This window comes from Ochotona curzoniae, unplaced genomic scaffold (genome assembly GCF_017591425.1).
Source record: "Ochotona curzoniae isolate NIBS_2020 unplaced genomic scaffold, NIBS_Ocur_1.0 contig_2210, whole genome shotgun sequence".
Lineage (NCBI taxonomy): Eukaryota > Metazoa > Chordata > Mammalia > Lagomorpha > Ochotonidae > Ochotona > Ochotona curzoniae.
This window is the reverse complement of record NW_024465369.1, coordinates 7,453,413-7,478,761: the sequence shown is the minus strand read 5'-3', so window position 1 is coordinate 7,478,761 and position 25,349 is coordinate 7,453,413. Positions and strand designations below refer to the sequence as shown.

The 25,349-nt window shown below is 35.3% G+C and overlaps 1 protein-coding gene across 1 annotated transcript in view; it reads left to right on the top strand.

The window, feature by feature from the left end:
* LRP1B (LDL receptor related protein 1B) overlaps positions 1-25,349 on the top strand; it is a 1,301,643-nt gene that overhangs the window by 1,160,942 nt on the left and 115,352 nt on the right. Inside the window, exons 68-75 of the mRNA XM_040971988.1 lie at positions 5,432-5,561; positions 7,142-7,248; positions 7,578-7,710; positions 15,034-15,156; positions 19,738-19,863; positions 20,497-20,634; positions 21,930-22,064; positions 24,066-24,185. Of these exons, the coding sequence (XP_040827922.1) occupies positions 5,432-5,561; positions 7,142-7,248; positions 7,578-7,710; positions 15,034-15,156; positions 19,738-19,863; positions 20,497-20,634; positions 21,930-22,064; positions 24,066-24,185 (1,012 nt within the window). The remainder of the gene's footprint in view (positions 1-5,431; positions 5,562-7,141; positions 7,249-7,577; positions 7,711-15,033; positions 15,157-19,737; positions 19,864-20,496; positions 20,635-21,929; positions 22,065-24,065; positions 24,186-25,349) is intronic.

Genomic DNA, 25,349 nt, shown 5'->3' with positions numbered 1-25,349 from the left:
AAGCCTAGATTGTACTTACATATATAATGCTTTGTATTACGTAGCACTTGGATGTTTTTGTGCACATATTTCAAATATTAATTACAGCATAGTGCTTTCAAATTATGATGGTAGGAAGGCTGAGAGGGTTATGGAAAGAAGCAAGGGAATGAGGGGAGTGTGGTTTGTTCATGAAGCTGTGTCTGTAGCCTGTGGGGAATATGATCTCCTTATAGAAATAAAAATGTCATTATGAATGTACATACTTTAAAATTAAATCTACAGTTATCCCCAAAGTGTGACTTCTCAGAACCAGGGAAAAGCTCAATCAAAGTTCCTATCAAATATGTTGTTTCAATAATATCAGTTAAAAAGTATGCATTATTTCCAGGAGGGCTTTTTTTTCATCATCATATATATCTTTTTTCATTTTGTTATTATTTTATGATACAATTTCATAGGCTCTGGACTTTCCTTTCTCTCATCTCCAACTCCACTTCCCCCACAATGATTTCTCCTACATTATTACAGTAGGATAGTTTTTCATACGTTCTTCACAGTCATAAGTGCATGGTTCTGTTATTTAACTGTATCCTGATTTTGCAGGCATGGACAATGGCAGAGTCCAGCATTCTATTGCAAAGATAAATTTAACAGTTTAATTGGGAGTTCATCTTTGATCTGGAGATAGAGATACATACTGCATTATATTCTGGAAGTGATAGTCTGGATATGATGTCTCCATTACACAGTTACTGTACATCCCCTTAAATGAAAAGCCACACAATGGGAAGACAAACAGAAATTTACAGCACCATGTAGTTAAATAACAAGCTACTGAATGACTTATTTGTCACTGATGTAATGAAAACAAAAATCAAGAACCTTCTTAATGAAAATGTTGTTACTTTATGATGTTTTAGTCAATGAAGAATATAAGGGGAAAAAAACTTTTTTGAAGAAATGAAAACAAAAGTGTCAAAAATGCATGAGATATAGTTTCTGCTGATCTTCATTAGTGGGCCCTGTCTCCTATAGAGAAAAGATAGATGGGTTTTGCTTTTTGTTCCAATCTACTGATCTTTGATATTTGATTTGTTTAAGCTGTCTATATTCAGGGTTAATATGAATAGGTGGTAATTCAGTCTCGTCATTTTAGCAATGGGTTGGTTGTTCATTGTTTGATTTTAGTCTTCTGCTATAATTTTAGTGGGATTTTCTCCACAATTGTCTGGTTCTGGTGGGTTCTATTTTATCTGTCTAGATAACATCTTTCACCATCATTTTTAGGGCAGGTTTGGAAGCAGCATATTCTTTGAGCTTTTTATTACTATGGAAGAATTTTATTTCAGTTTTTTAGACAAAGGAAAGCTTTGCTGGATGCATTATTGTGGGCTGACAAATTTTTGTCATTAAAATTTGGAATATGTCACTCTATTTTCTTCTGGCCTATACAGTTTCCCCTGAGAAGTCAGCTGTGAGTCTCACTGGGGCTTCTCCAAACATTAACTGATTTTTTTAATGTGCATGTTTCAGGATTTTTTCCTTATGTTCAAATAAAGAGAGCTCAATTATCATGTGTCATGGTGATGATAGCTTTTAGTCAACCCTGTTCAGAGTTCTGGGCCCCTCCTGGATGTTGTTTCCCAATTCTTTTTCCATATTAGGGAAGTTTTTGTTTAACATTTCACTGACTATATCTTTAAATCCAGCTTCTCTTTCTGTGCCTTTTGGTACTAGCTGGACTCTCAGTTTCTAAGTGTTTTTCAGTTCCTCTTTCAGCTTTTTGTTTTAGTACTGTGGCAAGAAATATCGTCCATTTCTGAGATTCTTTCTTCTGCCTCATTCATTCTATTATGAAGACTTTCCATGGAATTTTTAATTTCCTGCACTGTATCCTTCATTTCTAATAATTGGACTTGATTGTGTTTCAGTGTTGATATTTCCTGTGTGACATATCCCTTAAATTCCTTGAAATCTTGTATGTGCTTCTTGTTGTTGAGAAGAAGCTTTATAATAACTTTTCTGAATTCTGTATCCTCCATTTCATCAATGGATTCCTCAGTTAACTCTGAGTTTGGCAAATGCTTTCACTCCTTTGTAGGGGTTTCTTCAGTAATATTCATTGTGCCCCTGTATCTTGCTTTGCTGTTGGTCACTAGTTTTTGTTAGCACATTCTTCTCCTTAGTGCAACCTAAGGCACACAGCTCTACAGTTCGATTTTACTTATTGTATTTGGTACCCAATTCTTTGTAGTCACTTGTGCTACTTGAGTGGATTTCAGACCTGGGCTCTTGTGTTACACTTCCACCCTGTTCTCCATAACCCCAGATCCTGGCTCACCACTTTCTTCCTTTGTGATCTGTGCTGTGGCTGTACCATTACCTGTACAAACTTTTTCGCACTTCCAGTTCAAACATTTACCAAGATTAGTGAGACACCAGATGTCCTAAATAACCAGGTTGTTGGTAGTGATGATATTGCTGAAACCTGCTCACCATTAGGTCTGAAGGCCACACAAATCTATTTTGTATGGGATCCTTAGGATGCCAGAGTTGGTACTCTCTCCCAGTGAAACCAGTGCAATGCACTGAGCTGGTGCATTGCTCCTAGCTTGGTGCATATGCAGCTCACTGTTGTCCCTCCAGTTCCACAGTCTTCCCGCACTGTAGAAAATGGCCACTGATATGGCACTGCTTGAGTTCTGGATCTGCTGGCTGTTAGGTCTGGGGGCTACCCAGACCTGTTTTGGGTGGAAACAGTAGGGTGCCACTTAAGTCCTATTTTCCGTTTGGAACCAGTTCAATGTGCTGAGCCAGAAATAAGTTTGTTCCTGGTTTATGCATGCACAGCTTGCTATTGTCTTTCCAGTCCCATAGTTTTTGTCACACTACCCAAAATGACATCTGATGTGGCACTGCTGGTGGTCTGGGCTGAGAAAGCCACGCCATTTCACTACCTGCTTAGGGTTTGCTGCTCTGTTTGCTCCTGGTTGAATCAAACAAATCAGCAAGACATGTAGTTTTTTTGGCTGGGTTCATCTCCTGAGTTCCGAGTGAACTCCCTCTTCAAACCTGGCTGCTGGTAGAGCTGTGGCTGCAAGTGGAGCTCCTATCATAGCTTGCTGAGCAGTGCTGGGATAACTAGTCACAGCACACAACTTTGTTGTCTCTCATGCTTTGCTTTGTCCACAGGTCTCCAGGTAACCCTCTGCTGTCGGAGTGTCCTCTCCTATTTTCTGGAATCTGTCATCTCTGGCTTCACTGTGGCTAATGATTCTCGCTCTGTTTAAATGTGCCCTTACCCTATTCTACCATCTTGATTCTCCCCATGAGAATATCTCATGAGCATAACTCTGAAAATGTTTGTCATTAAAATTAAAATTTTGTTTCTTATTTTTTTCATGAACTTTTGGAAGTACTCCTTTACACATTCTTGCACATATACAACTGCATTATAGTGTAAAATCAATATCTTCCTGTGACAGGAAATGTATCTAAAAAGCAATCTTTGCCTCCTTTCCCAAACACTATAGCTAGAGGAATCAGGGACTGTTGAAATGTTTTGTTTAAATAAATGAGATAATTTCGTTATTTTCAAAAATTATAATAATTCTGGTACAGGATTAGATATCAGTTCATAGATGGACAAAATCCTATTTCAACTTACTTGCCCGAGAGTTTATTTTCTACTTTCTATTCTATTTTCTGCATTTGTCACTTCATTTATTCAGTATGTTCTACTGTGTTATTACTCTGTGAAAAACACTAATATAGTATTAGTAAGATAGATGTAAACGAAGTTATGAAAGCTCGCTCCAGTGGTGTTTACTCACCATTTTAATCACCATTCACCATTTATAAAGCACTCCTCTGACTCCTACATCAATATTTATCCTTACATATAAAAAGCCTTAGATAATTATATTTCTGGAAACTGCTGCTATGTGAATCCCTTATAACAACCCCGGTACTTTTGATTTGGCAGATAATACAGAAAATGTTGATCCTTCACGCCATGAGCTTACTAACAATATATCATAAAACTTTGTTTTCTGAAACCTTAAGAAAATTCCTTGAAGTGGTAAAATCTCTATATTTAAGAAAAGAAGGGAAGAAAAGACTAAATTATTAAAGCCAGGGATTTGATTAAACTTTTATCAGCAAGGGGAAAAGGCATGGAAATGTACCAAGTATATTTTGTGTCCTTGCCTGGGAATAAAATTGGGGTGAAACACGGTGCTTGTCATGCTCCACTCCCTGGGAGTTATGCAAGCAATGAAAGCGCCTCACCTTTTGTGGAAGAAGCTGACAAGTATATCTAACCTGGAACAGAGATTGTTTGATCAGAAATATTACCTCACCAAGCCATTCCAAAGGAACATCCTGTTTCAATCATACGGTAACCCAGGAAAGACAAATTGCTTGTGATCTTTTCTGTTTAACACACACTAACAGCTGAAAGATATCTTAATTGACATCAAGTAACAAACATATGTGGACTAACAGATCATAAGTTCATTTCACAGTTCCCTGGGAACAATTGCCGGAAGACAAGAGAGGGAGATTTATGACCACTCTCTAAACAGTACAAGGTTACATGTAGAAGAAAAGACATGGGAAAAAGTGGAAAGAAAGAACTTCAGGGGAGGTTTTTCCAGTGAAATATAGATTAGCCTTAACATTCTCATGTTTCAGATTCTATTGCCTTACCTCAAAATAGCTGGGTGTTGCTGTTTAGAATTAATTTTTTAATTTCTTAATTTTTATTGAAAACCAGATTTACAGAGATAAAGATATACAGAAAGATCTGTCATCCACTGGATCACTCTCCAAATGGCTGCAATGGCTGGAGATGAGCTGATCCAAAGCCAGAAGCGAGGAGCTTCTTCTAGGTCTCCTACACAAGTTCCGGGTCACTTTAGACCATCCTCTACTGTTTTCCGAGGCTACAAGCAGGGATTAGGATGGGAAGTGGAACATCCAGGACACAAACTGGTGCCCTTATGGAATCCTGGCATTTATAAGATGAGGACTGAGCCATTAGGCCATAGCTCTGGGCCCTAGAATTATTTTTTTAACTATTATATTCCAAAATATTCATTATCACCCACAATTACAAATTAAAATTAATACTTACTAAGAAAATTAGATTATCTAAAATTATTTCAGGATTATCTGCTAAACGATTTAATTAGAATGGTAAATCTATGGGATGTATATTTTCATTCCATTACTTTGTTTTGTTATAGCCCACAGAGATGAATGAAAGTAGAAAGTGGCAAAAATTATATTACACACTCATATGCTTAACATATGCCAGCACCATGTGCATATGCCATATGGGAAGCCCATATTTTAGATGTCTAGATATAAATATTCTAGTTGTCAGCATAATTTGTAGACGACTTTAATAATTTGATTTTTATTACAAATGTGTTGTTTTTGACAGAGAAATTGTGAAACAAGTTGTTCCAAAGATCAGTTTCAGTGCTCAAATGGTCAGTGTATATCAGCAAAATGGAAATGTGATCGACATGAAGACTGTAAATATGGGGAAGATGAGAAAAACTGTGAGCCAGGTAAAATAATTGAGATGGTATTAATTTAACTTACATTTTGGCTTTAGAGAATCTTAAGCAGCAATATTCTGAAAGTTGTAAATTCATGCACATGTCTGTGTTTAAAGACATAATCTGAAATATCTATGAATCAATTAAATTGTGATCCCTGCATATGTCTTTAAGTGATGTGGAAGATAAAGTCATTACCTAAATATTAAGATATTGTTCTTCCAAATTTGATAGTTTTATTTCTATATTTTATCACTTTGGAATAGTTTGCACATGACAACAAAATGAAATGTTACAATTCTACATATGATGAAAGTCAGCTCTTTAGTAAGAGAATTTCAGATTATAAAACACAATCATTTCATTTATGTCAGAAAGAAGCAGAGATGATCATTTATAACTATAACTTGGGCCACTTTACTTTATTGATGACAATATGAAAAACAAAAGCAATCAAATGTTTGACCTTCTGATCCTTGAATTTGATTCTATAAATGTCATTAAAGCATTTTACTTCAATATTTTCAATAGCACTCTTATACAAAAAAGTTAATAAAACACCACGCTGTAATCTATGTTTAATCATGACAACATAATCTTGAGAGACTGTGACAGAGCAGCCATCTCAAGGCATGCACATTACAGAGCCCTAATATGGTACTCATGGCCCGCATTGCAAATTAATCACGTCTTTCTTCCATACTGAATACAGACATATTCTTAAACTAATAATTAATGCAGATCCCTCAGCCAACACTTCCAAATTAAAAGAAACTGAAGCTCAAGGAAAAAGTTTTTAGCATCTTGATCTGAATAATTCATTATGACAGCACTTTTGATGCACAGTAATCTAATATAAGGACAGAAACTCAAAGGTGTGAATCCTAGCCTAGAAAACTGAAACCCATAGAGAAAGCATAATTTCCATGCCAGTTAGAGTGGGTAGTGTTTTTAATTTAGTTGTTCATACATGAATCATAAGGTAGTATTGAAAATATTTCCTTATCATAAAGGAATATTGAAAATTCTATGGGCTCCTTAAATTACACACACACGTTCTTTAAACCCTCTTAAAAAACACCTACTTAAAATATTTTTGAACTCTGCATTGCTATCAAGTGTTATGAGTTCACTGAATCTTTGACACCAGATCAAGATTTCCACTTCTTTATACAGTATACAAATGAATTGATAGTACTTATTAATGCTTCGAATTACTGAGTGTGATTTTGAAAATATTTTGAAGGTTTTATGTTTTAAAAAGACCTAAAATTCTATGAAGCCCATTAAGCTTCAAATTCAAAGAAATAGGGGGCATGATATATTTAACTTTTCTTTTTTTTTTCCTTAGTCTAATAAGTTAAATTCTTGCTACAGCTTATTACATCATTGAAGCATATTTAATATAATGCTAATTATATTAAAAATATCTTTTTAAATGAATTTTAACATTAACTGTTCAATAAATTTGAAGTGATATTTATATAACCACTGATGAGTTCACATTTCATAGCTTTGTACAAGACTGTATTTCACAAACCAGCCATTCTTTTTGTTATTTCTAAATGTTGATTTTATAATTTGTTCAGCTTCTCCTACTTGCTCTTCAAGTGAATACATATGTGCCAGTGGCGGATGTATTTCAGCTTCTTTGAAGTGTAATGGAGAATATGATTGTGCTGACGGTTCAGATGAGGTAAAATCTATCATTTGATTAAAATCTTTGAATTCGATTTGGGAAAGCAAATATAATGAAAATAAAAGAAGACAGGATCTCAATTCTAAGCCCTCTCTAAAATGTTAGACAAATGCATCAAATACAATCAGTTCAGCAAATACCTGAATTTCATGCTGTCTGTATGCTAAAAATCCATTGTCATTTATAGAGGTTATATTCATTAAGCCCAAACAGAAGAAATCCCTCAGCGTCCTTCGTGTGCTGTATCATAAGCCACTTGTTTATATTGCCTGTGATTGTGTCATTATCATTAATGTAAACGACAGTGACCGTTCGTATTTGAACAGATGGACTGTGTGACCGAATGTCACGAGGATCAGTTTCGATGCAAAAATAAAGCGCACTGTATTCCAATTAGATGGCTGTGTGATGGAATTCATGACTGTGTGGATGGTAGTGATGAAGAGAACTGTGACAGAGGTAAGGTGGTTTGTGGGTGTGTCTGTGATTAAGACAAGGGAGGGTAAGGAACTGTGCAGAATATAGTGTGTGTGCTAGACAATGGAGAGGGTCATTTAAAAAACTTCCTTGGTCTTTCCAGTATTGTTAGAGAATAGCTTGTTCTAAATAAGAACACTTTAGGGTTTTCAAAACAGAGTATCTATGTGTGTATGACAAGACCACCAAGTCGCAGCTGTTCATTGAGTGCTTTCCACGCTATGTCTTAAAATGAGATGCTAGGTCAGGGATGAGGTGATGTGAAAAATACAGAGCACATAATCACTGTATTTGCTTTTTCTCTATTTCTTTGTCTTTCACTTCATCTGCCTTACTCTGAAATAAGATCAATAGATTGCTCATATCTATATCCTTTATATTTTGTAGATTTTATATATATATCCCAAATTTCCATCTTGCCATGTCATTGAGAAAAGGGGCCTACATTTTGTGTCAGTCTGGAAGACAATGTTTAATTTCATCATATGTTATCTTATGGCTGTGTGAAGACTATGTGTTGATGGATAGCAAAATTTGAATTATGAATCACCCCCTCTAAAGAAGGAATGGCCACTCTGTTCAGTCAATAAGAATTAAATGAAAGCAAAGAATTGTGTGCTGAAGCTTAAGATGATCTCCTATTACAAAATATTTCTTTTATATTGTTAAATGCTATTTAATTGTGAATTTTCTCATAGCATTCTTACACAAGCCTCTCATGAACTTCACATTTTAGAACATTTGGTTCATTGTTAAAGGAACTGATGTTGTTAGGTAAGGTCAGGCATTTGAATATATACTCATGGCTTATGCAGTATAAATATAACATATTTGTTCCTGTAAAATATGTATTCTACTCTCTTTAGGGTTAGACAGGAAATAGTGATTAAACTCTCCATCCAAGCCTGATAATGTGTTACATTTAAAAAATAAGTAATAATTTCTCTTCTAGCCTATAATGCATTAACTGTAAAAGGTTAAATGTCCCTGCCAGCCACTTCTAGGTTCTCACATTCCCTTTCTACAAATGATTATATCAGAGGCAACAAGCATTATGAATAGCTTGGAAAAAAAATCCCACTTGTGCTCTTGTTTTCAAAGACTTTGGGATGCCACTTCAATTACCCCAGCTCATAACAACATCCACAACTTACTACCACCTAGTCAGACTCATTCTGTCACTGCTGTTTACCTGAACTTGTGCAACACAACTTGTCTGGTCTGCAACACATTCAACACACTGCTATCAGGCTCATATTATTTCTGTGCAACTCTAAATATGGCAAAACTCAACATTATGGAATAAAGACTCCAAATGCAGTCTTTAGCTAATAATACAGAAGGTAGCTGATCTGGAGGTCAGGGTCCTGAGAGAAGAATCCTGTTCAATCTTCTTAGCTTTCCATTCCATGCTCCAGATCCTCGCAGACTAAGAAATCATTCATCCCCAGAGTCTATGTTCTAAATGTTTATTATTATTATTATTATTATTATTATTACTACTACTACTATCATTGACTAAAAAAGAGCTGACAGTCTTTAATTTAAATTTACAATAGCTCCCTCTCCACCCACATTCTAACTTTGCTTGAGTTTCTTTGTTTTACCTAGTTAAGTTCCAGTGGACTAACTTTGATGTTAAAGAATTTGAGCCTGCATGGAGGTACCTTAAGACAGGGCCAAGCCTGGATTTCTAGTATTTAATTTATGCTCTGAAAGTGGCTAGGATGTTGGGAAAACATATTTCAAAACACTGAGGAAAAGGAATCCCAGAATAAACACCTGTTCTAGTATATGTCACTTCCATTCACCTTGAGCCTGGACTTATGAGCTAAAAAGTGTAGTTTGATGGGGTCTTGGAAGGTAATAAAATTGCAAGCTACATGGGGCACATTTTAGCTGTTAGTCAGTGTTATTGATTTGCTTTAGAAGACTAACACTCAAAGCAGTCTCGCATGAAAAGCAGCATTTACATTTTTTTAAGATTTATTGATTTAATTACAAAGTTATATAGAGAGAGAGGAGGAAAGACAGAGAGGAAAATCTTCCATCCTATGATTCACAACCCAAGTGACCACAACGGGCGGAGCTGCGCTGTTCTGAAGTCAGGAGCCAGGAACTTCCTCCAGGTCTCACACAGGTACAGGGTCCCAAGGCTCTTTGCCATCCTCGACTGCTTTTCCAGGCCACAAGCAGGGAGTTGAATGGGAAGCAGGGCTGCCAGGATTAGAACTGGTGCCCGTATGGGATCCTAGTGCATTCAAGACAAGGACTTTAGCAGCTAGGCTACCGCACTGGGGCAGCATTTACACTTTTCAAGGTAAAACATATGGCCTTGAAGAAGTTTTGTATTTTGGCCCTGAGCTCCCAAACTTACTTTATTTTTCAGTGTGACAACATTAGTGGAAAAAAAAAATGAGAATTGCTCTTTTAATTAATCATTGCTCACACTTTATATTAACTCCTTATGTGAATTAAAAAGTATTATCATTTATGAAAGTTTCTCTCAACCTACGTTAAAGTGAGAACACTAGATGCTTGCTGGTTATGATGATGCTTTTGACTAGAGTTCCATAAACCTGTCAAGGAATCACTAGTCATTTAAGTACATTATTTTTAATTAATATGTAGTTTATGTTTTTTCTAGTGATCTCCTGTTGATCTGATTAAGAATGTGACTGAGAAACTGGAATTTTAATCCAACCAGTCTCTTTATGCCTCTCATGCCAGTATAACATAACAGCATTTTCAGTCAGACCCAGGATACCATGGTAGCTTCCTGATGCATATGTTTGAAATGCAAATTTCTTATTGTACAAGGTGAAGTCTTCAGCAGTTGATCATAGAATCTTCTGCTTTTTGCTATAATTGTGTTTATATTTCTCCGCTGTATAACAACAATGAGGAAATTATGGTATCACCTAAAGCAATACTTTAAGGAACTGATTTTTCCTTTAATAAGACGGATGTGCAATAGATAGACTTCTAAAACAATCTGATGTCAGGAGTTGACACTTTTCTCTTTGATTTTAATCCAGTGTGAAATGAAATATGCAGTAAGATTTAATCATTTGCAGTTGCAGCCTGAAAGAATACAACTCAACCTGAAAGAGTACAATTAAATAGATTTCAATATTAAACTAAGGCAGATGTATTCCACTGATATGTAAATCCTTTGTTTAGTATGAAAGTGTTCACATGTGCACATATGCACATATTATCTCCTGTATTCAGGGATGGAATTATTAAGTGATATTATGTTTTGTTGCATGTGTATGGGTGGATTAGATGTTTTTTTTTTTAATTAGGGAGTGTAAAGCTCAATATGAAGGATATTTGATAGCATAATGTCAGATGTAGGGTTGTCAGAAGACTCACATGGTGATATTCACCTCGATGTACTGCCCGAACCCCCGCCTCCTGCAGCAGCTCAGAATTTCAAGGATTCAAAATGTTCGTCAACAGTTTAGCTAAGTACTATCCCAGAGAGTATTGCAACTAATAAATACCACTCTGAAATCTCATCTTCATCTCTCCAGATTCAAAGCTAGGTTGGTCATAATCATGTCTCCCTGTGATATATCAGGCTTTGAAAGATATGGCTTTACTATCAAATATGTCAACAAGCTATCTCTATCCTTTTCAGCTAATGACTTTATTTTCTACTTCAAGACCATCAGAAAAATAGTGGTATTTGGGACCAGTGTTTTGCATAAGAGGTAAAATTTGCAAAACTGACATCCCACAGGAGTACTGGTTTGAGTTCAGCTTGATTCAGTTCTGAAACAGCTCCTTGCTGATATGTCTGGGAAAACAGCAGAAGATGCCCCAAGTACTTGGGCATTTGCAATCAAGTGGGAAACCTAAATGATACTCTCCTGGATTTGATCTCCTGGACCTCTGAGGCTGCTGCAGTCATTTGGGTAGTGATCTAGTGGATTTAAGCATTCTCTCTCTCTCTCATTCTCTCTCAGTACTTCTGCCTTTCAAATAAAAGTAAGGAAATCATTTATAATTTTTTTCAACATCTGGTGACCAAATTAAGAACTCTACCTATGAATTTCAGACTTTTCATTTATTTCTAAAAATCTCAAGGCAATTAGTAGCTCTTATTTTTTTCTGAATTTGAAGTATCCCATCAGATCTTGATTCTTTTTTTAAAAAGATTTATTTTTACTATTTTTTATTGGAAAGGCGGATATACAGACAGGAGAGACAGAGAGGAAGATCCTCCATCTGATGATTCACTCCCCAAGTGAGCGCAACGGCCGATGCTATGCCGATCCGAAGCCAGGAGCCTCTTCCGGGTCTCCCACGCGGGTGCAGGGTCCCAAAGCTTTGGGCCGTCCTTGACTGCTTTCCCGGGCCACATTCAGGGAGCTGGAAGGGAAGCGGGGCTGCCAGGATTAGAATCGGCACCCATATGGGATCCTGGGCGTGCAAGGCGAGGACCTTAACCACTGCGCCACCGCGCCGGGCCCCAGATCTTCATTCTTAACAAATCCTTTATCCTGATTATTTTCTACTCCTCTGGCATTTCCAAATTTATCTGTTGAATTAGTCACAGTATCATTTATTTATCTTCAGGAATCTGTTTTCTCCTGTGAAAGCAGTGGGATATTTTTCTATTGTTTTCATTCAGAATGTTAGTTGTAAATGATAACATGTTTTTCATGTGTTATCAGCCTGGTCTCCTTTTTTCCTGTCCTTTGTGGCCAAACTTGTGGAAAACAATGATCTCATCCTTTATGTCTTCTTCATGTTACTCCACAACAAACTGCAGTCATGCCACTAAGCCCATCACCAATCTGCACGTCTATTCTCCCGTAGTATATTAATATTCTTATTAAAACACATTTTCACATATTGTTTGATACTCATTTTCTATGAATTTGTCCTTGTACACTATTTACTGTTTCTCAGTCTCCTGTTGATAGCCCTCAGATCTGATCTTTCTAAACCAATGCTAGTTTGCCCTTTGTTTTCTTCTAAACTTTAATTCAAGAATAGCTTTATTCTTTTCATCCTCAGATGTACATGTACAGCTCAAAAATCTATCCCAATTTTCAGGTGTATTTATCCCATAAGGTATTATGTTTCCCCATGAATGTCTATCAATGCCTTTAGTGCAATTATTGTCCTTTCTATGTAATGTTCTTACCTTACCCTTCCTATTAAACATTAACATGTAAAACATTTTCTTTTTTTAATTTTTTTTTGAATTTTGAATTATGTGATACAATTGTGTATACTCTGGGATTTCCCCCCAAACTCCCATCCCCCATCAGATTTTTCCCATTTTGAACATGTAACACATTTTTGAACAAACCAAAAAAGTAGCTGCTTTTCAGCTCATTCTCTTTTGCAACTTTGTTTAGTCATCAAATCCAGAGAATTTTTACCTTCTGAAATGCTCTAAAGTGTAGCTCCTGTAAATCAATTATCATCAATCGCTTTCTGAATTCCTGGAAAGCCCTTTTGAACTCATTCTTTCTCCAACCTTGGCTTTGTCTTCCTTGTCTCCCTTTCCAAGTAGCCCTCATTCAGGAAAGTGTTTGCATCCTAAAATCCACATCTAACTCATTTTCTTAGGATCCATCTTTGCTACTGGGAGAGGATTACTTTGAGGGATTTGTGGGGAAAGTCAAAACTCAGACCAAGAATTTATTTGACCTTTGTAAGATTGGGTTCATTATTCCCTTTAAATTTTCTTCAGAATATGGCTTTTTTAGGCGTTTCCAGACTTATGCAGATGGCCACCAATAATCTCCCACTCTGTATTCTAACAAGTATATCTATCTTTAAATACGTGAATATATTTAAATACATTAATATATATATACACAATGCAAGACCCATAGCTCTAATCTATGAGGTTTAAGTAAATCCTGTACTCTGTGAAAAGTCTTGTTTCTACTAATCCTAAATACTGGTATTTGTGCTTACAAATATGACCTTATAAATCACTTTACGGAGCATGCCTCACATCGGGGGACTGGGGATTGGTGGGAGGCTAGTTGGGGCACTTCCCTTTGTTTTTCCCCTGACCCCTAGATACAGGGGGGAAAATGATATTAGTGTGGAAACAATGGTATTACCCACTGTCCTGTAGCCCTTGCCCCCTTGTACCCTAATCAATTAGGTAAGATTATTTAACTAACTAAGTAAATAATCACTTTAACATTTCTTTTGTAACAAATGAAGATATTGAGTTTGAGACAAATTAATAGGCTTATTCAGAGCAAGAAAAGAGCCTACAGCTTTAAAACCCTAGACACTGGCTTTCCATTACATTTTGCTATATAACTCAAATTTATTATGTCTTGGTTTCTATTATGTGTGGTAAATACACTTATAATTTTATGTGCTTATATACCCATATCCCTGATATTTTAATTTATTTTAGAAGAAAAATACAGCTAATTAAATAAACCTTACTATACATTTTTGAAAGAAAAGTAGAATGTTCCCTAATATAAATACATGAATAAAATCTTATAACAGTGACAAAAAATTGTTTCCCTGTGACTTGTTATTCCAAATTTTTAGCAAGTCAGTTCTTTTTAATGAGTCAGTTCATTTTCTGATGTAGTTGAGTTACCTAATAATTCTGAATTTCTTTTCATACTAAAATAATACAATTTTAATAACAAATCTAATATTCTTAAAATCTTTACATCTAGTAACATAAAGTTATATAAAATAGAAGAAAGTTAAGACTTGAGGGTACAGTGCAATGTCTCAGTGGGTAAGTTCTTATTGTGCATGTGTGGAGAGCCCGTATGGGTGCCAGTTAGTGTCAGGCTGCTCCACTTACCACTGAGCTCCCTGCTTACGGCCTGGGAAGGCAGTGAAGGTTGACTCCAAGCCTTGGGATCCTGCATCCACACAGAAGACCAGGAAGAAGTTCCTGGCCCCTGACTTCAGACTGATTCAGCTACGGCCTCAGTGTCCACTTGGGGAGTGGGCCAGAGGACAAAAAATCTGTCCCTCTGTCTCCCCTCCTCTCTGTAAATCTGCCTTTCCAATAAAAATAAATCTTTTTTAAAAAGGTAAGATTTGATGTTTTCTTCTGATATTCTGCCCTAAGGAAATTATGACATATGTGAGGGTCATAGTGAAATTTAGTGAAAGGTGGATCATAAAAACCTTCTAAAAAACTTTCAACATTACTTGTTGTTAGTATTACAGAGGGAACACCCACACAGAAAAAAATTAAAATGGACTAATTGATCATGTGCCCTGTTGACCTGCATTAGTAATACTGAATCTCTGCTTCTTTTGTTGTTTTGTTTTAATATGAAGGTGGAAATATTTGTAGAACAGATGAGTTCCTCTGCAATAACTCACTTTGCAAACTGCATTTCTGGGTGTGTGATGGACAGGATGACTGCGGAGACAACTCTGATGAAGATCCTGATATGTGCGGTATGGCATTTCCCATGGCTCTACATTGCACTCTCCTCTCCTGATCTGATGCACTGGCATGATGCAATGAAGTGGTGTGGTGAGCCACAAGCTCTTTTCCTGTAGGGTTAGGTAGATAAAAGATAACCACAGTTATTGATTTCTTCAATTAGCAAAGGGAATTCCTGTGCGAAGTCCATGAGAATAACCTACCTCTGAGCCTGCACCTGCCAACACTATGAAAAATACAGACCATGATCTATTTGGAAGGATTTAGAGCAGATGAACTTTTGAATTGCACAAAGTGTATAATAGGATTTTTAAATTTGTATCTAATTGGTGTTTAGGCTAACTTTTTGACAAAAAGGCAAGTGGTAAAAAAAAAAAGGAAATAATAAAATCATACAGGTCAATTCAATATGAAAGTTGTTCAGATATAGGGCACATAATCTCTGGGCTTCCACTACTTAGACTTCAAAATATCAAGGGAAAATTGGAATTTAAAATAAGTTGTGGGCGTGGGTATGGTATATCGTATGTTAAGCTTTCTTTTGGGATACCTGCATACCGTAATGAAATGCAAGGAATAGACTCACCTCAGCTTGTTAATGTCCATCCTGGAAGCAGTGGATTGTGACCCTATATGAATGTCTGTCAGCTGTATAGTAGACCATATATATTTTTTCTCACAGATGTTAAAGAACTGAAATAGGCAACTGTTTAATATTTAAACCTGAAAACTTTAGAAAATTATCATTTCCCCAAATCCAAGTAAACTTTTAACTCATCATTTTAAGTATTGCATATGCAAGCCACATTATGATTTTATAATTTGAGACAACCAAAACATTTTTATAGTCCCAGTTCTCTTTTTTCCTAATTTTTAATATGAGAATTTTGCTTTTCATTCATAGAGTTACTGTGCCTGAAAAGGTAGCACAGGATGGGCCACGTTCTTGTGCCCTGCCTGACATGGAGGAGATTTGATTAAATCTGACTCCTTGTTTTGGCTGACCCAACCTTAGACATAGTGGCCAGTTGAGATATGAGCTAGAGGATGAAAAATTGCTGTTTCTCTGACTCTCATTCTTTCTGTTTGACTCTTACATGAATAAATATTTAAATATTTACTGGTGTTATAGCTTATAACAGTTTTTCTGATAAATGAAGATATTTGACTGTTGATTTTACAGTTGTGAAAAAACATGAAAGGCCCATTGCAGTGGCTCAGTGGCTAAATCCTTATCTGGCATGTGCTAGGATCCATGTGGGTGCCGACTCTTGCCCTGGCTACTCCACTTCCCATCCAGCTCTCTGCTTGTGATCTGGGAAAGTAGTGGAGGATTGCTCAAGGCTTTGGGACCCTGTAACCACACAAAAGACCAGGAAGACACTCCTGGCTTCTGCCTTCAGATCGGCTCAACCGCAGCTGTGGTGGTACTTGGGAAGTGAATCAATGGAAGGAAGATGTTTTTCGCTGTCTCTCCTTCTCTCTGTAAATCTGACTTTCCAAGAAAAATAAATAAATCTTTAAAAAGAAAAAAAATATGAAATAAGCACATATTTTTATTTTTAAAAATACTTAAAATTTTAAAAGACAAAGAACTTGGTGATGTTTCTCTATAGATACAGCCAATGTAATCATGTGAAGATTTAATTTTTCTTTGCATAATATTAAAATTAGATATCAGAAAACTTATCAGGTAAGATATTGCTATTTTTTGAGTCAGAATATATGATAAAAGAATTAAGTAAAACTTTTAAACAAGACAGAAAGCAATGAACTTTGCTTGAGGGGAAATTCATGTAGTAGCCAATTTTAGGAATCTTGACTAGAAGTCAATATAGGCAGAGTAAGTAGCATTAAAAAAGTTATTCATTCATTCATTCATTCAGTATATATTTATTAAGCTAGGAGTTTTGATAAGCATGTTATAATAATGAGAGAAGCAAACATGCATTTTGACCTTACAGAACTTAAATGTAAAGAAAGAGGGATAGTTAGAAACACAAAGATACATCATTGAGCTGAAGTTTGAAATATATGCAGTGATCAAGTAGACTAACAAAACAAAATGAAATAAAAATAGGTGGACTGTTAAACAATGTTGAAAAGAAGTTAAAAAAAATGGTAATTACTCTGGGACAGAGCAACCAGAACATCCAGGAGGAAATGAAAAAAAATCTATGTTCCTGGGATACACAGAGCAAGGCAGAAACTGGCTTAGGATGCATCTTAAGAAGCAACACAGATGTCTAGATCTTTGTGGGTCTTGGTGGGTTTTTATATTTAGCTGGAAAGCATTTGACTATAGATTCATCCTGCTGTAGGGAAGGGGAATGCCAAATTGGTTTATGGGCATTAAGAGCCATAACTGAGATTAAAGAGATGCCCAGACAATCTTGCTCGAGGTAGTTATCTTACTGCATGTAAGAAATCAAGCAGGAGAGGTTGATAGAAGTGAGAACAAGAAGGACAATCTTAAGAGAGAATTGCTTCACTCAGGCTGGGCAATGCTTTCTGTAACATGGGGGTAGTGCTTGAGATGGTTTTGACAGAAGAATCATAGGAGGTGACTTTGGTGTTACAGAGCAAACATACATGGTGATACCCAATAAGGCACCGTGGCAGCTGGTGCCTGATGGGAAATAAAGCTTAGCCGTGTCATAGGAATTGGTTTTGCCTTCTTCAGCCATGTCAAATCAGCATGAAAGGTGATGGCATTTGGACCCTGCAGACGATAGTGGGTAGGAGAACTTCTACTAAAGTTCAAATCCATATAGTATTGTATTAGCAAGAAAGTGAGTTTTTGAAAGTCAAGTTAGAATAATGGCTGGCATAATTACTTTATTAACAAGTAGTAAGTATACATTATCAATAAGTACTTATATGAAGACAAAAATATATTGGTAAAAAGGAAAATAATAGATATATCACTAGACTAGAAAATAGCCTGTCAATTTCAAAAACTCAAGTTAAATTATGATCAGAATTCGCATCATTAACATTAATGGTTATATATTGAATTTGTTTATGTAATGAATCAATTATAAGAAATGCAAGTTCAGGGTGAGATTATGTGCAGTAGGAAGCAACAGATATTGTCCTGTCTGAAGTAAAAAAAAAATGTGTTGAATCCACTAATATTCATAACCTTTTAGGACAGTGATTACCTAAAGAGATTAGAGTAAGAAGCACTGACTCAAAGACTCAAGGAATAAAGAGCCAACCATTGGTTGTTGTGCTTATCTGAATGTTATCATCTAGGATTTTGCAAAGAATTTGAATGGAAATAAAAGAAGCTATTACAGAAACAGCATTCAGTGAATTGAAGATGTAATGATGTTTATATTGGTCAGAAAATAGCAATGAAACAGAGATATGATGAGACACCTGGAACGTAAAATATACTGTTAAATGAAGAAAGTAGTCATCTATGAGGTATAATGAAAAACCTACCTATTGTGATAGATAGAAGAGGACAAGTTCATGACAAATATCAACAGGACATAGTTACATTCAGGATTGATTATCATTGAAAGAATTGGTTTAGAGTAATCCCAAATGTCTATCTATGATGTGCCACTAGCTAAATTATAGAAATAAGACAACATTCAAGGTAAAGAGAAGCAGGACATAAGAAATCATGAAGAAACAAGCAATGAACTTGTGCAAAGTTCACAAGGGCTTGTCTTATCCTGTGAGATGCTAGAGTTGACGATTTAAAGTGTTCACGATGAAGTGATATGTACATCGGTGAACATGAATGAGATCATCTAAGCAAATGTTCTAAGAATGAAAATAAAGGCAACCAAAGCCAGAGCCCGGAACAATTCTATGTAAGGCTGAACACTAACCAGAAGTGATTTCCGCTTTAGGGCTGGGATTCTTCTGAGAGAGACAGAGGGAGACAGATGGAGGGAGGGAGGGAAGGAGGAAGGAAGGGAGAGAGAGATAGAGAGAGAGAGAGAGAAACAGCAGAGTTTTCTGGCTTTTACTGATGTCTTGGTATATTGCTGTTCTCTCATTTTCACTCTTACACACACAATGAAAAACTGTGATCACACTACATGTCTCAAAAATATGTCTGAACATTTTTTATGTTTAGAATAAGAAACCCTTTGTAGTATTGTTGATCTGTTTTTTCCAGTGAATGACCTACTTTCAGTTTTGGGAGTGCAGCTTTATGCTTACTTAAGCTTTATGCTGTGTGAAATAGCTCTTCAAGATAGCTAAGTGTCCTGTGTGTTGTATAAATTGTAGGCATAAATTAGTTTGATCCACCAAGTGAAGTCAGCTAAGATAAGGCCCCTGAAAATGACACCATGATGCTTGCATGTTTTTTTTTTTCTTACTTCATGCAGGACCCTCAGCTACGCACTGAGGCAAATACAAACAACTGAGGTCTTCAGCTTCTATTATCACACATTTTTCTCATTTCCTCTAGTACACAATTTTCACCAAAAAAAAAGGTATTTATAAAAACTGGATTACAAATTTAGTAAAGAGAAAAAGGATGTTCTTTCTAAGTCAGCATACCAAAGGGACTTGTTTTTTTATTTATTTTTATTTTTAATTTTATTTTTATTTTTACTTTTCAGTAAAATTTCTTTGCCCATCCACGCGGCCGCACAGATGCAGAAATAACAGAATATGCCTGCAGTCTGAACAAATGTGCAATGGTATTGATGAATGTGGGGACAACTCAGATGAAGATCACTGCAGTGGTAAGGCAGTTTAATGTGAAATAATTCTTTCTATGGGAGTAATTTTATTTTTCAACCACTTTCTCAACTGATGGAGCATGAAACAAATACACCAGCATTGCATTTGCACAGTAAAGCTGTATGGTTTCTTCACCCAATGTCCACACTTGGCACTTTATTCTGGAAAACACTTACTGTGAGAGAGAAGCCATAGCTTTTCGAAAATGTTCCTTGTTTAAATGTTCTTTGATGGGACAGGGTTTATATAGGTTACTCACCTGTGTACATTACTTCTTTTTCACAATAAGAAGTTTTAAAAGCTTCTACCATGGAAGGTTATTCTTCAGTATGCATCAGAAAATCATTTGGAAGAAAAATCTGGCCTGAGTTATTAATCTGAGGCAGTTTATCATTTTTAAGAAACAGTCTAACTCAGAGTGAATACTCAGTTTCCTTAGCAACATTATTGTTCGCCATGCAGCAAACATCTGATCACTTTTCTAAAATCTACTCAATTCTGATTTGTATTTAATTATAATTAATAATTTCAACAAAGCATTATGAACTCATGTTTTTCCCAGCGGTTACTAAACTCTTAAATGTATTTCATTGTCTTGTTATTCTGTGAGGCAATGTTTTTTAATAACCCTACAGGTAAGCTGACATATAAAGCAAAGCCCTGTAAGAAGGATGAGTTTACATGCAGAAATAAGAAATGCATCCCCATGGACTTCCAGTGCGATCGGCTTGATGACTGTGGTGACGGCTCTGATGAGGAGAGCTGCAGACTTAGTAAGTGGGCTTAGTGTTACAGTACAGCAGTATTCAAATCCCATTTCTGAGGAACTTGCATTATATTTCAAGCTGAATTAAAGCTTTGTGGACTTTGAGTTGCTTCTAAAACACACTTAAGTTCTCCCTTTCTGCAATCTTTACCAAAAAAAAAAACCTTTGAACTTGGACATTTGCTTAAGTCTTACAAAGTGTGAAATTGAAACATTTATTTTAAAAGTTATTTTGTTTTGCAACCAAGAACCCAAATATGCTAATTCATGCTTCATGTCAGCATTAATCACATAGCTTTAATAATTTATTTCACAAAAAGAAAATAAATTTAGTATTTTGAATTTCACAAGAAGTAATATTTGCTTGAATAACATCAGTGATCTTAATAATGTAGACAATGCTGAAAGAAAATTCATTTGTTATGGAGCTACTGTCTACAAGGACATGTTTATTTCGTTCAACTTGAGTGCAATGATGTCTTTTTTAAACAATAACTTAATAACAAATGAAATTTCCTTCAGCATTATATGGTGCCATTCCACTGATGTGTTTAAGTACTTGTAAAACAGTCAAGAATCATTGGGATTGAATAGCAGCTGAAATTCTAATAATTGAAATTATCATAATGTTCATAAATTTAATCTACTTAGGCAACTCAGACAAAACAAAATGATATCCCTATAATAGTTTCTTGCTTGTTGCATTATAAAGTGTTTCCCTGAGTGGATGATGAAGCAAAGAAGTCTCAACTGCTGTTACAAGTGTTTCTGTTTCCTGATGGCAACATAGCCCATGATCTTCAGAGTCCACTCCTTTCACATGGGCCCTGGCTGAATTTTTTTTTTTTGATTACTTTGTTTGAGATACTTAAAGTATTTGTGGTTAAATGCATAAATGCTGAGTTTAGTTGCCAGTCAGTGTCCACTTCCCTGGATGGGTAGCTTGTATGAAGTGCTGTTCTCAGAGAAAACTCCAGCTCTCACATAGGGTGACCATTCTAGATACAGGCTGTTGTCAGGATAAAATTTGTACATCGTTATAGAAAGCAATGTGGCATGACAGCAGCTGGAAATATGCTGTCAGCAAGTCGTGTAAGCTGTTTTTAACGTAAATTCGTTTAGCTATTAATCTACTTCTATTCCTTTGTAACAAATGGAAGCTTAAGTGGAGAGAAAATCATAATCTTTAATATCCACAAAGAATTATCCATAGAATAATAAATATCATTTTGAATTAAAAAATAAACTCCTGCTGTGGACGCCAGAATTATATTCATTTTGTTCATATTTTTTAAATCCTAGCTCCTACTGAATATACCTGTGAAGATAATATGAATCCATGTGGAGATGATGCATATTGTAATCAAATAAAAACATCTGTTTTTTGTCGCTGTAAGCCTGGATTTCAGAGAAACATGAAAAACAGACAGTGTGAAGGTAGTGTACATTTCTGCAACAGCTTGCTCTTAAATCTTTGAGTTGTAAAAGGACTCCCAAGGCTGCTAAATTGTGAAATGACAGGGGACTGATTTTCATCAAAATGGTGTGTATCTACGGGATACCAATTCGCTTATAAGAGGCAATGTCTCTGGGGTCAAGAGCCTGTTTGTTTACAGAGCTAAACTAAACATCACCGAGGCTACGGGAATTTCGATAGCAAAACCAGACCTGCAGGAATTTCTATTGCATTGGTACAACTTTGTTCTGAAATACAAGTAGTAAAATTGCTAGTTCTGGAACTGTTAGTAAATTATACTCATTTCCTGAAAAAAAAAAATTATGTGACACATTGCCTTTAAATATAGCATTAGCAATGCTATGATAGTAAAGTCATGTTTAGAAAATTGTATTTCTGTCCTAAAGCCATGTTTATAAAGAGCATTACTTTATGCGACTTAACCCATGTAAGGGTTAAGTAAATCCATATTGATTTATTTGAAATTATTTAAAAATGGAACAATTAGGATTGGACTCAAGTAGAATATTATACAAATATATATAAAACTGTAAGATCATGACATTTATCCTCTTTCTGCAACTCTCTCCAATAAAACCAATCTTCATGTTTAGTTAACTATGATTGTGACAATCTCAAGAGCTAAACTTAAAACATATGAATCTGGGGTACCCAGGGTAGAAGATAATTTTTTTTTAATTTTGGCTAAATTTTTATTTTGAATTTTTAATTTTATGTTGTATTTCTGCTGCTTCTGTATGGATGGCTACATTTCATTTCATTCCTAATATTCATGAAAACATGTAAATATACATCCCTGTCTCTATCGATGAGGAAATGAGCTACCATTGGAATGCTTCATTTTCCATGGGTGAGGTATTATTGTAGAGACAAAAGAACCCATCGTGTTGTGATAGGTTCTGCCTTGGCATGCTTGTTTATATGTCACTAAAGAAGTCCTTCTCTATTATTGAGGTCCTAGAATATTGTTGAGCAGTAAACTAAAGGTCGTTTTTAATAATGTGTTGATATTTAAGTTCTCTAATTCAAGAGATGGGAATAGATTTATATCACATATTTCTTACACAATGGGACTATCCTAAAAGTGGTAGAGGAATTTTCGTACATCAAGGTGAAAGCAAAGAAAAAAGGAAAAATGAATGATCCTCCTGAAATCACCTGACTACAAGCCTGACTCTTTTAACCGTTAGCATTATAAATAAGTGCCAAGCCACAGTTTATTACTATGATGGACTTTTCATTGTTAATGCTGTAGATACATTTGTTTACAGATGTGAATTCAAGTTTTTTGCTCATTTGTTTTGTTTAGTTATTTAATTTGCATAGTTGCAGGACTTTCTATCTTGTTACATAGTTAGTTCAGATAGATGGATGTAAAGTGTGTTAGGAGCACACTACGAATATTTTTATTCTGTTGCTCATTCTCCAAAGTGTAGCAAAAATGTTTGGTGTTTGGCAAGAGCCTGACAGTCTGTGAGCAATGACATAAGAGAGAGTGTACTAAAAAGCAGAGAAGGAAGGAGCAAGCATCACCTTCATGCACTGGAGGAAACAGAGGGTTACTGTATTTCAGGTCAATGTTGAGAAATGGGTTGAAGTTTTGTAATAGTGATATTACAGGACAAAGGCGCAGCATCTAGCCTGTGCAGAGGCATGAAGGTTGGTAATCAGAAGTGTGCTTGAAAAGAACTATCTAAGGATACTAGAAAAATGATAATGATGGAGAAGCTCAAAGTGAATATATTAGCAGTGCAAATGAGCAGTGTAGCAGTAATGACCTTTCATAGTACCATGAAAAATGTCTTACAGCCTGTCTGATGTTACATAATAAGTCAGTTGAAATGAAAATGAAATAGCAATACAAAATTAAAAGAAGAAACAAATTGGTACTTTGAAGCATGAAAACAATGGAAGTTTGGATTTAGAGTGTGATGGTGCTATTGTAAGTTCTTCTTTCCTAGACTTTAATGAATGTTTGGTGTTTGGCACATGTTCCCACCTATGCATAAATACAGAAGGATCATATAAATGTGTGTGTGACCACAATTTTCAAGAAAAAAACAACACCTGCATAGCAAAAGGTGAGATTATAACCTTATTAAAAATTCTAATAAATACTAATTATTAATGAGGGGGAATGTTCATATTGGATTTTAGCTTGTCATTCCATATAATATAAAATAAATATATTTTAATGTTGACTAATTTATTCAGTTACTTATTCATTCTTAAAATTGTTAAAATGTTTAATTGACAAGTACTAAGTATGTATTAGTATTTTATTGAAGCTGTAATAATTCAGTATACTTATAGCACACGTGATTGTCAAGCAAAGTTAACTAACACCTCAAAGATTTATCACTTCTTTGTGTTGAGAATTTTTGAATTACTTTCTTCTGGTTCTTTTCAAAACACATGATGAATTTTGAAACTGTAGTTAGCTTATTATCATACAGAATTCTATAACGCTTCCCTCCTACCTATTTATATTTTGAAATGTGGTCATTCTTAAAAATGTAGCATATGATAATTTATAGAGATGGCCATGAAATATTTGGATACGGATTAAATCACCATTGTGCTATGAAACAATGGTGTTGGAAACCATTTTTTTATACAAAGGGTGACGTTTAAAAGCCAGTGTTATAAATTATAAATGATTATAATGTCAGTGTATTAAGAAGTTATTGCACCACATGGATAAAGCTAAAAGCTCAAAATTTAGCATTGCAATGAGAATATTACTTTAAATGAATATTTTTAAGAATATAAAACAAAGTTATATTTTAAATTTCATTTTTCCTCACCAATATAATAATTTTTAAAAACTAAATAATAGGCATGCGCTTAGAGCTTGCTTATATGGGTTTTTAATGCACATATGTTTTACTAAAGAATATTGTAACTTCAACATTAATAGTTACAGAGTGTGCTGGATAATTACTAATAAGATGCTAATTATAACAGTAAGACAAAGAGTGAGTTCTGGAGAAAGCAGTGTTTGCATTTGAATCCCAGCACTGTACCTTTTTGATTTTAAGACAGTCTTTAGACTACATGAACTTCAGTTCTCCATCTGCAATGTAGTGACATCTATTTTCCATTGGTGGTTCTAAGACATGCTATGGCAATGTTAAAGGTTTAACATAACAGCCTGGTAGATTAAATGTTCATTCAGGAGAGAAGAGCTTTGTAGGTGTTAACTAAAAACAGGGTGTATTATTAATGTTATTTGCTTATAGAAA